Source organism: Megalobrama amblycephala, linkage group LG2, assembly GCF_018812025.1.
Source record: "Megalobrama amblycephala isolate DHTTF-2021 linkage group LG2, ASM1881202v1, whole genome shotgun sequence".
NCBI lineage: Eukaryota > Metazoa > Chordata > Actinopteri > Cypriniformes > Xenocyprididae > Megalobrama > Megalobrama amblycephala.
Genome location: NC_063045.1, coordinates 44434721 through 44453478, shown reverse-complemented (window position 1 = coordinate 44453478; position 18758 = coordinate 44434721). Strand labels below are relative to the sequence as shown.

The window sequence follows — 18758 nt, the reverse complement described above, 5'->3', positions numbered from 1 at the left end:
AAACAACAAAAAAACCAAAACAACTTATTTAGTGATGGCCGATTTCAAAACACTGCTTCAGGAAGCATCGGAGAATAAATGAATCAGCATGTCGAATATGCTGTTCAGAGCGCCAAAGTCACGTGATTTCAGCCGTTGGCAGTTTGACACGCGATCTGAATCATGATTCGATACACTGATTCCTTTGTGCTCCGAATCTTCCTGAAGCAGTGTTTTGAAATAGGCCATCACTAAAGTCGTTATTTTGTTTTTTGTTTTTTGGCACACCAACAATATTCACGTCTCTTTATAATATTAATATTGAACCACTGTACTCGCATGAACTGATTTAAATATGTTTTTAGTACATTAATGGATCTTGAGAGAGGAAATGTCATTGCTCCCTATGCAGGCCTCACGGAGCCATCGTATTGCAACTAAAATATCTTAATTTGTGTTCCGAAGATTAACGAAGGTTTTACGGGTGTGGAACGGCATGAGGGTGAGTAACTAACCCTTTAAGCACGTTCATTGTCCACAAATGTGTCCAGTTGTGATTTACTTACTCGCACCGTGTATTTGAGCCGCAAACGAACGGAGTGCAGTCAGACTTTGCACAGTAATAGCTGGCATGGCCCTCACACGCCCACATGTGTCAGCGGCAGGTGGACAGACACGCTAAGTTCGCACGGGCACGAGGAGCAAAGCATACGGCTCCGCGCGAGTTGATATTGATGCTGTAATCACCATAAAAGACGCGAAATTACAAACGGTAGAACGCGATGAAAAATTTCAGCGATGCATACAGAATTACTCACAGACTAACAAGTCTATTTATTTGATATTCATAAAAAATGGAAATGTATTTGCCATGTATCGCATTAGCAAAAAGCCCCTATGCGCCTCTACAGCGGTTAATACGGTTGGGGGGAAGTGCGAATTCCGTCTTGACGCTCCCTCACGTCCACACATTCAGAGGGAGGCTCTGCTACAACGTGACAAAGGAGAGCCGAACAATCAAGTCCCCGCCACGTGTCCAATAGCAGCGCGAGATTCATGTCGATGGGCGGGGTTTACGCACAGCAGGCGGAGTTATGATAATTTAGGAGCCAATGAGAGATAGTTTAGAGAGTTGCTGGTTACACGTGAAATTTGTTCCAAAGCAAGAATGATGGTGGTGTCCGCACACGGGTTGAAATCTGACAAGACGGGAGTTACTGCTCTAAACTACTATGTTGCACAGGCGTCTGTTCGGTTACAAGCTCTGAAAAGCAGCATAAACTTCAATTCGGATGAACATATAATTTCATAAGGTAAGAAAAGCTACGTTTTGTCATAATATTTTGTTTATTGTGTCTTGATGTGACAGTTTAATCTGTATTTGATAAAGAAAAGCGTTTAACCCTTCAACATGTAGTATGTCTATATTATTGGCATTTTCTGATGTCACTGTACAGTGACAATGTCTCTGATCATTGGTAAATATTTTTTTGGTGATTTTGGGATGTGCTCTTGGGATGACCAATGTATATAAATCCAGTTGATTTATCATTTGACTTCGTTATATTCCAGTTTATAATAATAACTTGGTTGTCTGTTTGAAAGATGTAGTTGCATGGTTTTTGGCTGTATCAAAATAATTCTCATTTAAAGTCATTGTTTATATCAGTAATTCCACAGGTCTACAGATAGAGGGCTCACATTTATCGGTAACACTTTACAATAAGGTTCATTAGTTAACATTGTTAACATTAACTAACAGTGAACTGCACTTATACAGCATTTATTAAGCTTTGTTATTGTTAATTTCAACATTTACTAATACATTATTAAAATCTTGTTAACATTAGTTAATGCACTGTGAACTAACATGAACAATCAATGAACAACTGTATTTTCATTAACTAACATAAACAAAGATTAGTAAATACAGTAACAAATGTATCGCTCATGGTTAGTTCATGTTAGTTAATACATTAATTAATGTTTAACTAATGAACCTTGTTGTAAAGTGTTACCCATTCATCTAAGCGAATATATTTAAATTTGTTAAGGAAAGCTGAGGAAACTGAGTCTCGAAAATATAACTATGATAACTTTAAATATTGTATTTCCAATTGCTCCACCCATATAATTTAGTTGTTTTTATAGTGTCATTCTAAAAAGATGCATAATGCACAGAAGTGCAAAATGCACTGAAAACTGAAACATGCCATGGTGAGGAAAACAGATGAGGACAGAAAAAAACAGTACATAAGGAGGGGAAACCCTAGTTTCATGCCGAATAGTTGTAAACAACTCAGACACATGCATCTTCCCACACATTTACCACTAGTTTCACAGACGAGGCTTAAGCCTAGTCCCAGAAATGCAGAATGAGCTGTTTTATCTGAAAACAACTTGTACAGACATATCTTAAAATATGTCAGTGTCATTGTTTTGTCTCAAGATGCACATCAGTAATGTTTTTTTCTAAGGCACGTTTATAAAAAAAAGTTGAACTGTCCAAATTGAACTAAGGTCTAATCCTGGCTTAATCAAACCCTGTCTGTGAAACCAGATCCTGTTGTTTTTAGGTTACACATAAAACCATGTGTGAACTTTATCTTTCTTTTATACCATACAGAAGCTTCATGGTTTATACAATTTTATCGCTAGTGATTTAAATTATTATTTACAATAATATGTTTCCATAGCATATTTTAAATATTTTTTTTATTATATATTATTATAGCCTTTAAACAAATCCTAACACTTTAATTTAGATTTAGAAATGGTAATCGGTGAGAAAATCACTATATTTCATATTTCATTTCTTTTCATATTTCATATTAACTTGAATTATTAAATACATTTTTAAATAAATATTAAATAAAACGTTTTAAATATTTATTTATTTATTTATTTACAAATTAAAATGAAATGTAAACTGAAAACTTCTTACGTTTTCATTTAGGATGCACAGTGTTGGCAACAAAATAGTTTCTGCATGATCCAGAAATGAGAGATATAAATACTTCTTAAGTTAAGGTTAAAAATATAAATGAACATAAATATGCTTTTAAAAGTAAAAAATAAAATAAGCAGTGAAAATAAGGCAAAAAAAAATGAAAGTATGTTGTGTGCAATATAATATGTATAGTACATGTAAGAAGTTAAAATTCAGCCAAACATTTCATTAACCTTTCCACTTTAAAAATGTGTTAAGATTACAATGTAATGTCAGATATATGGCTTTGAACATCAATAACATCAATAATAATTATTTTAAGGATCACTGAATCATAGTGACAAAGTAATGTTAATGCATGTAAATACATGAATATGGCACGTTACTCATTAATAGGGCAGGTTTAAAATGATACACTCAAGCCTTTTTTCACAGACAGGGCTTATTTAAGTAGCTTTTATAAACATGCCTTTAAAAAAACTTTACTGGTGTGCATCTTGAGACAAATCAATGACACTGACATATTTTAAGATATGTCAGTGCAAGTTGCTTTCAGTTAAAACAGCTCAAACATGCATTTTAGTCTGGAACTAAGGAAAAAACCAGGGGTTAATTTTATACAGTTGTTAAAGAATTTAAAAGAACTACTCCGTCTCTCTATCCATCAAGGAGTTAATTGCTGAAGACCTCTGCTTTATTCACTGTTCTCTATATGCATCTTGAAATCAAAGTTGAAATTCATATCTCTCAGTGTGCTGTTGTTGCTTATCCTCTTTTTATTATTATTTCCCACCAGACGGTTTGCAACTTTATGGACTGTTAAGTGGATACATCCTGGACAAGCGCAGCAGATATCTAGGATAACCTAGGAGTTCACATGCCCTGCTTTGTCAGACATCCCTTACAGATGCACAAAACAGATGTGATATATACAGTTATTCTGCTTCATTATGAGTAATGACAATTTTCAAACACCTGTGAGCTGCGTCACTAGTACTGAGAAGGGAGCAACACATAAGGATGAAAGGGAAACCTACAGGGATGCTTCTCCCGGAATGACTGACAGCCAGTCTGTCCGTCCTGGGCTGGACATCTCGACAGTGCCTGAGCCGACACACTCAGACGACACTGATGCCCATTCCAGCGGGAATGACTCGGCCGAGAGGGAGAGCGAAGGACACATGGGAAGAGACGCATCCACCTGCAGCTCTCACAATGGCAAGGGTTCAACCACAGAGACTACGGAAAGCAAGAGGTATGTGGATTTTTTTAAGTTCTATTTCAAGTAAATACTGTCTTTTGAACTTTCTATTCATCAAAGAATTCTGGGGGAGAAAATATCAAGGTTTCCACAAAAACATTAAGCAGCACAACTGTTTTCAGCATTTATAATAATAAGAAATGTTTCTTGAGCACCAAATCAGCAGATCATGTGACACTGAAGACTGGTGTAATGATGCTGAAAATTCAGCCAAATAGAAAAGTTATTTTAAATTGTAATTAGATTCCTCAGTATTACTATTTTTACTGTATTTTTGACCAAATAAATATTTACCCCAAACATTTGAACAGTGAGTGTACATATATACAGATAAAATAGCTTGAATGCCATTGCAAAGTCATTTTAGATATGCGTCTTAGCCAAATGTATATGTGTACACCTATTTTACTTCTCTTTGAACCACTTTAGTCAGCAAAGAGATAAAAAAAACCTCCTCCCCCATACACATTTTGACATATAATTAGTTCACACATTCAGTTTAATAAGCTAATTGCTTATTAAAACTATTCATTTAGAACTGGTCTAGGCACAATTTTATATAATTTTTAGTAATAGACTGGTTTTGGTCAGTCTCATTTTGAAATTATCAGCCAGTGGTCAAAACTAGTATCAGTTCCCAAATCTTCAAAATCATATTTTTGTGTGAATTATGAGTAAATGTTGTGAAAGTCTTTTCTAATTTCATTTTAGAAATTTTCATTGCTGAAATGTAAAATTATTTATTGTAATAATGAAAATTGTATTAAAAATATTGGCTAATTTCTACGATTAAAATGTCTCTCCTCAGCTCAAATGGAAACAGTCCATCACCTCCTAGCAGCTCGGTGTCATACAGTCTTTTGAGTGGCAGCTCGGAGCAGGATCATCTGACCTCCCAAGCAGCCAGTGGTGACCAGCCGGCCCGGCTGCAGACTCAGAGAGAGCTGCTGAATGCCCTGCGTGAGCTAAAGCTCCGCATGCCGGCGGAACGGCGTAGGAAGGGCCGATCTAGCACCCTAGCCTCCCTGCAGTATGCGCTTAGCTGTGTCAAACAAGTGCGGGGTGAGTAAGAAAACAAACTTAAATTGCATTTCCTTGTACTGGCATGTGTGTACCAATAAAAGGGTGTGTTGTGTTCTTCTGTAGCTAATCAAGAGTACTACCATCAGTGGAGTGTGGAAGAGAGCCATGGGTGTTGTTTGGACCTGTCATCGTTTACTATTGAAGAGCTAGACAACATTACATCGGAGTACACCCTTCAAAACACGGTATGATTAGACAGGTTACTTCGTACACATCAGGCTGTGACACATTTTAGAAGAATCTAACACATGAATGTCTTTTATTTCTTTCTCTATTCCATCTTAGGACACTTTCTCTGTGGCAGTGTCGTTCCTCTCTGGTAAAGTTGTGTACATCTCATCCCAGGCGGCCTCTCTGCTGCGCTGTAAACCTGAAAGGCTGCAAGGGGCGCTGTTTTCAGAGCTGCTCGCGCCTCAGGATGTCAGCACCTTTTACAGCAGCACCGCGCCCAGCCGCCTGCCGCCATGGTCCTCCTGCGCAGGCACCAGTATGTCAAAGTTTTTAGACTGTGTGAATATGCTGACAAAGCAGAGAGTGGAGAAACTTTTTTTAAATCAGTTACAGATCATTCACAAGTTTCTGCACGGCTCAAACTACAGGTTTATTTTATCATGTATAGCAATGTTGAGACCAAATATCATTCAGTTGATCTCTTTTGATCAGAAACACCATCAGCTTTACTCCCAGATCTGAAAAATTAAAATAAGCTTGACTGTCTTTTTGACATTTTGGCAATTAACTTTATTTATTTAACGTATTTTTAATGGAATAATTCGTCTTGTACACTCTCTCCAAATTTTCCGCTAATCACTGCGTGCAAAACAAACCCACACATGCTCTGTCTCACATGGCGGATCGTTTAAAACAAATACCTGAATGCAGAAATCCAAAATCGGACATTCTGGCAGGATCTATTTAAGCAGGATACGGTTATGTCCTTATGCCCTTATTATTTGGCTTGTTCTGGCAGGATCTAGCAGGCTCAAACTAAGCACTGGTTACAGACAGTTGTATTCGTCATAAACTGTAATAAAGCTACCATGCACATGTTTTTATCCTAATCAGCCAGTACTGTTAATATTGGCAGACTTTAAAAGATTATATGGGTTTGTATTTTTGAATATGAATATGCCTACTTTCATACTATAAAATCGACTAAACAGATTGCAGTAGCTCAGAAATTAAGTACTGTACCTTTAAGCATCAATAATTTTAAACAGTATGTTCTTATTGGCTGTAATTTTGTTACTTCACACAGTAATTAGCTTTAACTGACGACTGAAAAATGACCGAAATTCACCTAGTTAGGATGAGGTGTAATGGTTAATGCAAAGTAAAATTTTATTCTAACTATTTTTTGTAAGTTTGCCCAAAAGTATGCTGGGAAAATTGAGTATTTATTAGCTCCATCTGTGTACAGCTTCACAGGTGGACTGTGCCGAGGAAAAGTCGATGTTTTGTCGGATCAGCAGAGGTAGAGACAGTGATGGAGAAGTAAAGTATTACCCCTTCCGTCTCACGCCATATCAGCTGACCCTGAGGGACTCCGACACGTCCCAACCTGAGCCCTGCTGCCTCCTCATCGCTGAGAAAGTTCATTCTGGCTACGAGGGTAAAACAAGAGACTGTCAATGTCAAATACACTGCCATTCAGAAGTTTGTTGTCAGTAAGATTTGAATTTTTTGAAGGAAATTAATGCTTTCATTCAGCAAGGACAAGTAAAGATATTTATAATGCTATATAATGCTGTTTCTATTTCAAATAAATATTGTTCTTTTGAACTTCCTATTCATCAAAGAATCCTGGAAAAAATGTATCATGGTTTCTACAAAAATATTAACTGTTCTCAACATTGATTGTAATAAGAAATGTGTCTTCAGCACCAGATCAGCATATTAGAATAATTTCTAATTTATCTGACACTAAAGACTGGAGTAATGATGCTGAAAAAATTCCATCACAGGAATAAACTACATTTTAAAATATATTCAAATAGAAATTGTAATGATGTTTCACAATATTTATTGTATTATTGATTGAATAAATGCAGTTTTGGCGAGAGTAAGATACTTCTTTCAAAAGCATAAAAAAATCTTACCGACCCCAAACTTTTGAATGGTAGTGTACTTACTGAATGAAGCCCAACCTCACTGTTATGAAAGTATAATCTTAAAACATAAATGATGCGTATGTTGACAAGAAACTGGTCTGATTCACTTCCCATAATCACTTTAAACATTCTAAATGTGTCTTTTTAATTACTGTATTTACTTTTTTGTAATTACTAGTCAAATGACTTTAATTGAAAAATTACCCATATGCAAGTGTAATATTGACACACTGTAATAAAATAATCACATGTGCTCTCTGTTGTCTGTTCTTATGTTTTCTGTTTTTCACATTACAGCACCTCGTATTCCAGCAGACAAAAGAATTTTTACCACCAGTCACACCCCAAACTGTCTGTTCCAAGAAATTGATGAAAGGTTTGCATTTTGCCTAGAGGCATCTCACATTTTTACCATCCATGTCTTATTTGAACAGTTACATAAATGTCCTCCTCTCTCATTTGCAGGGCAGTGCCATTACTTGGTTACTTGCCTCAGGACTTGGTTGGGAAACCGGTGCTTATTTACCTGCATCCAGAAGACAGACTTCTTATGGTGGCCATTCACAAGAAAAGTGAGTCGGTCATTCTAGACGCAGACACAATTCAATGGTGAATATTTATGCAGCAGAATTAATTGATCCAGTTTTCGTCCTTCCTTCATCAGTTCTCCAGTTTGCAGGGCAGCCGTTTGACCACTCGCCCCTGCGTATGCGTGCACGAAGTGGGGAGTACCTGACCCTCGACACCAGCTGGTCATCCTTTATCAACCCCTGGAGCAGGAAGGTGGCTTTCATAGTGGGGCGGCACAAAGTTCGAACGTAAGTGGCTGCACAGTTTTTCTCCTTAATATAGCCATCATACAGCACTAAAAGAAAAATCAACCACATAGCAACGCCCTGGCAACCATTCTAGCATGATGGTAGTGAGCTAATCTACTGTTAAGTGGTCTCACAAAGCTTGTCTACAATCACCTCCTTTCTGTAGTAGTCCATTGAACGAGGACGTGTTCACTGCCCCGGAGGGCGAGGAGGTGAAAACCATGTCCCCAGATGTGCCGCAGCTGAACGAGCTGATCCACAGGTTCTTGGTGCAGCCCATTCACGGTGGCAGCTCACAGGGGTACGGAAGCCTGGGCAGCAGCGGCTCACACGAGCACCACCAAAGTGCCGCTTCCTCCTCTGAGAGTAACGGACATGCTTCTGAGGACCAGATCAAGCCTAGGAAACCAGTGAGGGCCTTTATCATTATCAATCCAGATGTACACATTACAGCATTTAGCATTACATAATGAAATAAAAACAAACATACACTACCATTTAAAAGGTTGGGGTCTGTACAATTGTTTTAATGCTTTTGAAAGAAGTCTTTTATGATCATCAAAAATACAGTAAATTGTACAGTAAAACTGGAATAATGTGAAATATTATTTGAATAAAAAAAAAACTGTTTTCCATATAAATATATTTTAAATGTAATTTATTCCTGTAACCCCAAAGTTGTATTTTCAGCAGCCATTACTTCAGTGTTACATGGTCCTAATATGTTGATTTGCAGCTCAAGAAATATTTATTATTATTATTATCAATATTGAGAACAGTTGTGCTGCTTAATATTTTTGTTGAAACTATGATACATCCTTTTCAGTATCCTTTGATTATTAGAAAGTTTAAAAGAACAGCATTTATTTGAAATAGAAAACTTTTGTATCATTATAAATGTCTTTTTTCTCTTTTTGATCAATTTAATGCATCCTTGCTGAATAAAAGTATTCATTACTTTAAAAAAAAAAAAAATGTACTGATCGCAAACCTTGGAAAATTAGTGTAAATGCATATCCCCAAAAGTATTTGGACTTTTCCTTATAATTCCTTATAATTTTCCTATCTTCATTTGTATGAATGTTATTATATACCCATGTATGGAATGTGCAAAGTCAACCTTTAATATTTCCCTCATTTATTTCTTCCTAGATGACATTTGAGCAGATTTGTCAAGACATGCACATGGTAAAGGCCAGTGGACAGCAGGTCTTCATTGAATCCCGAAACCGACCACCAGCTCTCAAACAGGGTAGCTTAGGTAAACCTTGCTAATTTGTCAATAATAATGTACTGACTTTGTCTCTTTAGATTGCGGTCACAGGCTTGTTATCACATTTTAAGTGACATGATTGCTGTCATATTTTAGAAGCACTGGCAAAGGCAGCAGACACAGCAGAGGCCTCTACTAGAGAAGGTCTGGCAGGTTTAGCACTGTCCAGTCCACCCAGGATGGAGCTGCCCACCACCTACTCATACCAGCAGATCAACTGTCTGGACAGCATTATACGGTGATTTTCTCGCCTTTTTGTTTTGTGTGGATTTATTTTTATTTCTCCCATTTTATCTTATTTTAAGAGACAAAATATGTTTCATAGGTTGTATGTGAAGTATGTGTATTGGATATGTGGTGGTCTCATGTTTTTCACTGTGTTGTTCAGATATCTGGAGAGCTTTAATGTCCCTGGTACAGTGAAGAGGAAGTGTGGCTCATCTTCCTGTACAACCTCTTCTACCTCTGACGATGATAAGCAAAGGGATAGGGATGGAGGTGGAGCAACCGAAGGTCAGTAAAGGATTGCTAAAGGGTAATATTCACCCAACACATCCTATTAGCATTCAGAAAGTCAGGGACGGAGAAGCAGACTCATACAGTCAATCGCTATTGGTATTCCTTCAGTATCAACTGATGTCTGTGTATGTTCTGTGTGTAGCTGTACAGAACTGAAGTTTACTCTTCTCTTTAGACATAGCAGAGACTCATGTGGTGACTGAGGGGTCAAAGGTTGTCCCTGCAGCACCAGGACACCCCCTAACCCCTCTGGCTCTGCACTGCAAGGCAGAAAGCGTTGTCTCTGCCACTTCCCAGTGCAGTTTCAGCAGCACCATCGTTCACGTTGGTGACAAGAAGCCACCTGAATCAGGTCTGAACACTTTTTCCAGGCTATTCTTGTCATCCACCCTATACATGGTATGTCTTATATTCCATTAAATGTCAGACCGTGCAAAAGCAATCAATCTCCTCTGTTTGATCTACATCCAGACATTGTTATGATGGAGGAGCCACCAACTACCCCAACACCTTCCACATCAGCTCCACTCACTGCTGTTGCCTCTCCCATGCCCGTGAACCCTCAGCAGACCTCGTCCCCCACTGCTGCTGTTCCTGAGAAAGAAAAGGAGAAGGAGAGAAGAGGTGGAACAAGTGCAGGAAAGGGCCTTACGAAGGCGGTGTTATCCACACATACCCAGCAAGAAGAGCAAGCCTTCCTCAACCGTTTTAGAGACGTCAGCCAGCTGCGGATGGTCCAACCCAGCGGGCCACCACAGCTCAGAAGCACGTCTACACCTGGGACAAAAGGTAACAGCATTGTATAGTTGTTCATAGGTTGTATTTGTCTGTCTGACTTCCTTTACTTATGCCCTTATTATTTGGCTTGTTCTGTCTAGTTGTGAATAGCTCCCAGAACTATCCTTCTGTGGGTAACGGCAACAGTCGTCGGCATGGCAGAGGTGGGAAAAGGCGGAAACACCAAGTAGATGGCAACATTCCGGACATTCCCTCCCTCTCTGGATCTGGTCCCTATAGAGGATCTAATCCTGCAGCAATCAGACCCAACATCCCCTCAGTCCAGCACTCTTCCACATCTTGGCCACCACCTGCAGCATCCCAGACCAGTGGTGCTCCCATGATGACCTCCTTTCCACCAGGCTACATGCCCATGTTTCCCATTTCGTCACCCTTCTTGATGCCTCAGATGGGAACGGATCCTTCCTTGCAAGCAGGAGTCCCTAGGTTCCCCATGCAAGGCTTTCCTCCAGTGATGCCACCAGTCATGACCTTCATGATGCCCAACTATATGTTTCCACAACTTGGTAATCCAGGACCACAGTTGAACCCAGCCAACTTGCAGCTCAGTGGGCAAATGCCCGCCCAGATGAACCCCTTGGGCCAGTTCCCTTGCTCTATTGTTCAAATGAACCCTGGTGATCAATCGTTCAATCCTGCAATAGGGCAATTCAATCCATTGGGCTCTCAAATGAATCCCACTATGCCTGCAGTGATTCCCCAGCAGTTCTACAACCCAAATCCTCCGTTCATTTTCCCCAATTCTCCATCAATGCCAGCAGGAAATGCCAACACTACAACACATGGACAGTCTCGTTCTAGCACACCCCAGTCCACCGGGCAACAGGCTGGTGAGAGGGAAGGGGCAGGATCCCCTCTGTTTCAGTCCCGATGCTCCTCCCCACTCAATCTTCTACAACTTGAGGAATTGCCTAGCAACAGAACAGATGCTACGCAACAGACTCCACCCCCAGGAGGTGGCGCAACACAAGGGGGCGGGATTGTGGTGCAGAATTCCAGCAATCGCAGCAACACCAAAGATGCCAAACTAAACAACAGCGTGAGTATTAAGAACAGTTTTAAACTCGCTTGTTTTCCATTACCTTCTTTCTTGGCTAACTGTGATTTAACTTCTTTTAGCATGAAGTCAATGAGTCCAACCAGGATGCCATGTCGACCTCCAGTGACATGCTGGACCTACTGCTGCAAGAGGATTCCCGCTCAGGCACTGGCTCCGCCGCCTCAGGCTCTGGGTCGTCTGGGTCTGGGTCTGGGTCATTCGCCTCTGGATCGAATGGGTGTAGCACATCTGGAAGTGGCACATCTGGAAGTGGCACAAGTGAGTAATTTACTCATGTATGCTACATTCTTAAAGACATTGATCACCAAAACTCACCAATACACACCCTTATGTCATTACAAACCTGTATGACTTTCCTTCTGTGGTGGAACAAAAATGAAGAATTGTACTAGTTGCTCTTTTCCATGCAATTACATTTTTTTTTTAATCTCAGGGAGCAGTAATACTAGCAAGTACTTTGGAAGCATTGACTCGTCAGAGAATGATCACACTCATAAACCAGCATCTGGAGATCTGGAAGGGGAACAGTTCATAAAGTTTGTCCTGCAGGACCCCATCTGGCTCCTCATGGCCAACACAGATGACAAGGTCATGATGACATACCAGATTCCCATCAAGTAAGGCCATTTTATCAAAGTTCAGATTTCTTATTATCTAGTTCCATACTAGCCTAACCAAAAAGAATATCTGTTTTGTTTTGACCACAACCTTCCTGCAGATTTTTGTTCCAAACATGTTCTTACACTTTTGCCTGTTATTTACAAATAACAAAAAATCCTTGTCCAAAGTCCAAAGAGTTGGGATACTATAATTACAACGCAAATTTGGAGGACTCACTGGGCAATTTAATATTTTTTCTCCTTTTTTCACTTCCTGACAAATACCTGAATCATTTTGGTATTATCAAGTGTAATTTAAACTCTTCCTGAAGATAGAATACATTAATTTGTATGTCTATGTGTACAGAGACAGAGATTCGGTACTGAAAGAAGACAGAGACGCCCTGAAAGCTGTTCAGAAACATCAGCCTCACTTTACTGAAGAGCAGACGAAAGAGTTAACTCAGGTCCACCCATGGATTCAAACCGGCTGCCTACCAAAAGCCATCAACATTACAGTGAGTAGCTCTTAATAAAAATGACACAAAGTGTGTACCAACATTTTGCTCTGATGCAGTACTCACTGCATGTATCTTTCACAAATTAGATAATTACCCAGAATGCCTTGCAACAAGCTCTGTTAACATTTTAATTCAAGATGGTGGACGAAAGAATGTCAGCTCTAAATATATTGTGTTCAGTACTTAAATCTGGTTTAAAAAATGACTATTTTACCCAATATTTCTGTTTGTGCTTTCTTATTCCCTTTAGAGTGTTGTTAGCTTAGCAACATGCTAACACCTGTCTGATGTGCTTCACACGATTTTACATACCTTGCATGGAAGTTATAAGTTATTACTTTTCTTCCCAGTCTTGCACAGGATGTGAATCTCCCCCAGATTCCTCGATTCTTCCTCCATTCGATTTGGACTTTCATGAGATGGATCTCAGCATGGTTTTGAGAGAAGAGGCCAAACAAGATAAACTTACCACTGCAGAAACAGCCTTTCCCTTGAGCCCCCCTTCATCTGATAATGAACAGAAAGACAATCAGGCCAGCTCGAGCACTTAGGAGTGGGCCATGGAGGAGGTGGAAGTGACATCATCAGTGAAGGTGAAGCGGGACTGCAGACTGCTGGACAGTGATTGGTTGTATTCCTGCCTCATAGACTTTCAGGACCAAGCTGAATTGGGACCAAACTGAAAGTGTGAAAGATTTATGGTCTTTTATCCTCTCAGATGATGTCAGTTCAATCAGTATATCAATGGCTTATTTTTACATCATTCTTTGAAATTACACATAATTTGTAGCTTCATAACCAGGCTTCTGAACAATAGAAAGAAGGGAATAAAAGACTTCCTTTTATTTTTATAGCTTAAAAGGAATATGCTTTGAGATGTTGCACCTGTTGCACGTGGATGTTAGAGGAACATTGTTGCACTATATTCTGCTTCCAGGTTCTTATAATTATTCATGAGGCCGCCTGGCCTTATCCTATGACAGGCACTGTTTCACAATTATTCAAGTAGTTCTTCAAACTGTGAGTTGAGTTTATAGAATAATGGACAGCTGGACCAGGAATTTACAGGTTAATTTCACATATGTTTGAAATAAGACAAGTCTGACACTCAAAGCTCTTTTTTACAGACACTATGTGTCAGTTTTCTAACAGTTCTCAGCGGTTTCCAGGAATTATGGACAAGCGGATGGGAAAATTGTTTCCACTCTGACCCTAAAAGTTTGCTGGTCTGTAACCAGGAACTTGATTATTTTGAGGAAATGTTGACTTCTTTGATAGTAACGTTGCTTTTCAGTCTGTTGCTTTTAATTTTATTACATCTGTGACAGGCTCCAGTTCTTCTGGTGGAGAACTGGGTCTACCACCGAAACTATTTTGGTGGAAAAGGAGCCAGAAACATCCAGAAACATCTAATCATGTTGCCAATGCATTGCAAGCACGTTGTCCCATTGTATGATAGTTACTTTCAAATGTTTGTATATATTGTGGTTTAGAATTGCAATCTTAGACAATCAGAATACGACGACACAAAAAATTTATTTTGCTTAGCAAAACCATTTGCGTTCACGTACTTGCATTAAGTATGTTCCGGTCCATGGTTTCAGCATCACAAATGGAATTCTTTTCTGGTAGTGTTAAAAGATTTATTTATTTGATCATATTCAAATAACTGGATATAGTTTACAAAATGATGTATTTGAAGGTGTTTTTGATACAATTAAGTCCATAACATGTAAATAAATAACTGGCGGAGAATTGTGTTGTGACCGTTCATTTGCACTTATTTTGAAGATAGATTTATTTAATACTAAAAGCCCTTGACAATCCCTTTGTTTCACTAGATGATCCATAGAAGCACAAGGATATGTGTACTATTTTTAGCATCCAATGTCTTGTTCTTGTTCAGTTTTGTTTGCGCGGGTTTTTCAAAAGTCTTTCTGTGAAAGCAGACAGGCCCAATCAGTTTACATGCAGTACAGTTCTGTTTAAAGCTTCTGTTGAATGTGCAGGAATTGTAAATTGATTTTGTACATTTGCCAGACCTTGATTCAACAATTTTTACTCAAACATGCTTGAAAAATGTATTTTTCTGCTTTTAAACAAAAAAAATAAATGTTATGTTTATAGTAATCTGCTTTGACCATCTGAGTTCTTTTTAATTTTCTTTTTTTAACATGACTGAATTGATCTTCATAGCCACTAGAGGGTGCGTTGTAACATATCTGGCAACATGCACAAGTGTCTTTTCATGCTTTGCTTTGAATTATCTTCACCCAAAACAAATATTTCCAAGATTTTGACTCCTCTTTCTTTTTCCAAAGGCAAACTGTTTTCACAACCCAAGTCAGAGAAATTAATGTGTGTGCATGTGTCTTAAGGTGACATAAGGAAAAAGCATTCCACTTTCACTGCCTACTTTCCAAAGCTTAAATCTGTAGTTTTCCCCAGCTCAAGAATGCAGACTGTCTCATGGCTCTCGTCTCCATATTTCCAGATTAGCAAAACCCGACAAGTTTCTGTAAGCTCTTCTTGTTGATCTCTATGAATATTTACATAGACCTCTCTGAAAAACTTGAGATATAGGAAAGAGAAGCAATGAGCTGTTTGTTGTTGACGTTGTGTGATAGAGGGTTTCTTATTCAAACCATAATGAGAGAGGATATGACTGTAGTGGCATGACACATCCAAGCTGTGTATAATGAGTTATGGCAGTTCTGCATTGCAGTTCTGTTTTCATTCATATCCACTCTTTTTATTTGATTTTTAAAGGGTTAGTTCACCCAAATATGACATTTCTGTAATTAAGTACTAATCCTCATGTTGATTTAAACCCGTAAGACCTTCAGTCATCTTCAGAATACAAATTAAGATATTTTTGATGAAATCCAAAAGTTTTTTTTTTTAATCTCCCATAGAAAGCAACAAAATTACCACATTCAAGGTCCAGAGAAGTAGTAAAGACATTGTTAAAATAGTAAACATGACTACAGTGGTTCAACCTTAGTGTTATGAAGTGACAAGAATACATTTGTGCGCAAAAACAAAACAAAAATAACGACTTTATTTAAGAATTTGAACTGTTGTCATCTGAATTACCTATATGTGACACTTCATATTTGGTGTTTTTTCATTTAAATAATTGTTAGGATTTTAGGACATTAGGATTTTATGTTGCATCTCATGTTGGTCAATTAATGTTTAATGCATTATTTTGGTGTCATGTGTATTTAATGTGTGTTTCCATGATGGTGTTTAGTGTTTGTGTGAATGATACTGTGTGCACCTTTAATATATTAGTATTGTCCTTCTCAGCTTGTGGTAAAGCTATCTGTGATGTGCTTTGATTCTACATGTGGATTTCTCATTACCATCTGTGTTTTTATGGTGGTTGTCAGTATTGTAAAGGTACAAAACAGATTTTAGTACTTTAGTAAATTGGTATATTAACATTAGATCAGTTAATGAAATATGTTTTTACACTAAATTTAAGTACAATCACTGTATTTTTTATGGTAAAGTTCTGGAAACCACAGCTGCTGTTTTTTGTTGTTGTTTACCAGTAAATTTCCTTTTTTTATATATAAAGTTCTATGACTTAAACTACAACTCCAGAATATACTGTAGCATGTATGGACTACTTTTATGGTGCTTTGTTTTCCATTCCGGAGCTCAGCAGCATCCATCTGCATTCACTTTTATTATATGGAAAAGAGCAGCAAGAACATTCTTCAAAATATCTCCTTTTGTCTTTCACAGAAGAAAGTAAATCAAACAGGTTTGCAATGCATTAAATGGTGAATAAATTATGACATACTTTTAATTGTTTAACAAGTCATGTTGTAGCCTTGTTTAAAGTCATAGCATAATAAGAGCATACAATATAAAAGACATTTTTCTAAATCCATGTTCTATTGCCAAATGTAACTCTGAAATGCCTGCATTTCAAAACTGCACCCCCCAAAAAAAAAAAAAATGCATCTCTGTATTTTCCAGTGTTTTTCCTCCCTCAAGACCTCCCTGCCTCAAATGATTCCTCATACATTTTCTAATTCTATCCTGTCCCTTTGCCAAGAATACATTTTGATGGATTGTTTTTGCTATGATACCCTTGACCTTCTTCAAGCCATTGTTGGCCCAACACCACCCTCTCCTCCCTCCTCTTCCACCCGTCAGCCAGACCTCATTCCTCCACCCCCCAGCAAAGTCCCACGTCACCACATTCTTGTGCTGTTGCCTGTCATCACAACTCCAATCACATCCCAGAGAGAGCAAACGCAACCAGATTCCAAGCTAAACACAATGGATTCACATGATACAGTTTGAATGTGTTTTCATTATTTGGCTTTGTACTGTGCTAATATTGCTTAGCTTTAGATCTTTGTCATTGTTTGTTATTATATATGGGGGTGACTAGATATCTAGTCTCTCTTTGATAACTGCTGATCTGCTGTGATCTTTTTTGAGATTTATGATTCTTCTGAAGTTTTTATGTGGATGTTCCCCTGTACATGTCGATCGAAAGGCCAGAGCTGCAAGAGAACACCATAAGGGTGAATTCTTCAAACAATGTGACTCATTCTCAGACAAAGATAGATAACATGAATGCATTCACAAAGCTGAGGTCACTTATCCCAATTACAACCAGAAGTGCCTTTTAATCTTAAAGGAATGTTCTGGGTTCAAGTAAAGATTATGGACAGCATCTGTAACATGTTGTTGATTACCACAGAAACTTATATCAGCTCACCCTTCAGTTTCTGATGCTGTTTCAAGACTCAAAGAACATGAAATCAGTGTTGTCAGTGTTAACTGAAACTATCTAAAATTAGAAATATTGCCATGGAAAGCTAATTGAAATAAGTCGAAGTACTAAAATTACTAAAAGTAAGACAGATATAAAAATAAACCTATTGGATATAAACAAACTAATAAAAATGACAAAAGCACATAACAAAATCACTAAACCTAAAAATGAAAACTGAAATTATATGTAAATGTAAATAAATAATGGAATTCTGCATCTAAATTGACCTATATTCATTTTCTTGCTTGTTTCTGCTGTTATTGTGTAATTCATTTTGATTTCTGTAAAAAAAAAAAAAAAGGTTGTTTCAACCAATATAGAATAAAAAATTGTGATAAAGTTTAAAATAAGAAAATCACAGTTGCGAAAATTTATGAGCAATTCGCAAAATATAAAGTCGCAATTCTCTTTTTGCTTCTATTTTTTCATTAAAAACTGGAAGGCTGCTGAACAAACAGACTTCCATTTTATACAGATTTTTGTCCATTCTCCAGAATGAGAATCCTCTGTCCTCCAATACCACCAACAACCGATGAACAACATTTGAAATTTTGTAGCTGAGATAATAAAATATGCTAATACCCTAAGGAGATGTAATTGGAGTACAATTGTTAAGGTATGTAAACACAACCTCTTGATCTCTGCAAAAGTGACCAAGGCCCTCTGGCGCTTCCTGATAGCACATGGTGCTCCATGTGCTCCATGCAGGTCACACCTAAAACATGACAACCTGAGCAGCACAGAGAGCTTCTCTCAAACCTAGTTTAAATTCAGAGATCAAGCAAAATTATTTTTATTTTCAATGGGTCCCACTCAGAGATAGCATTGCATTGCATTTCTTTCCTGTTATTCTTCCATTTGGCCAAAGTCAATGAGGCTAATACTCAGCTCAAAGTGAACATCTGGCTCTAATTAAAACCTTCCCCTTGCTGTCTCCCCCCCCATATAGCGTCACTTTCCCACTCCCTCTACTCCTTCCTCA

The 18758-nt window shown here is 38.1% G+C and overlaps 1 protein-coding gene across 1 annotated transcript; it reads left to right on the top strand.

Moving 5' to 3' along the window:
• The first annotated feature begins 1080 nt into the window (after nucleotides 1-1080).
• Nucleotides 1081-15102, top strand: per1a (period circadian clock 1a). The gene is made up of 20 exons (XM_048178173.1): nucleotides 1081-1292; nucleotides 3726-4184; nucleotides 4999-5252; nucleotides 5337-5458; nucleotides 5559-5760; nucleotides 6694-6885; nucleotides 7682-7760; nucleotides 7850-7956; nucleotides 8049-8202; nucleotides 8369-8612; nucleotides 9355-9463; nucleotides 9572-9713; nucleotides 9864-9988; nucleotides 10170-10346; nucleotides 10466-10783; nucleotides 10873-11831; nucleotides 11912-12110; nucleotides 12286-12469; nucleotides 12819-12969; nucleotides 13323-15102. Exons 2-20 carry the CDS (start codon nucleotides 3880-3882, stop codon nucleotides 13521-13523), a joined length of 4224 nt encoding a protein of 1407 aa, XP_048034130.1. The 5' UTR covers nucleotides 1081-1292; nucleotides 3726-3879; the 3' UTR covers nucleotides 13524-15102.
• Nucleotides 15103-18758: the final 3656 nt, after the last annotated feature.

What these genes read in the sequence shown, in the direction of transcription:
- per1a (XM_048178173.1), top strand. Translation starts at nt 3,880, where the DNA reads ATGAGTAATGACAATTTTCAAACACCTGTGAGCTGCGTCACTAGTACT. An exon ending in TCTCAAACAGGGTAGCTTAG is followed by an intron (nt 9,464 to 9,571) that starts GTAAACCTTGCT and finishes GTCATATTTTAG; the next exon opens with AAGCACTGGCAAAGGCAGCA. An exon ending in CAAAAGCCATCAACATTACA is followed by an intron (nt 12,970 to 13,322) that starts GTGAGTAGCTCT and finishes TTTTCTTCCCAG; the next exon opens with TCTTGCACAGGATGTGAATC.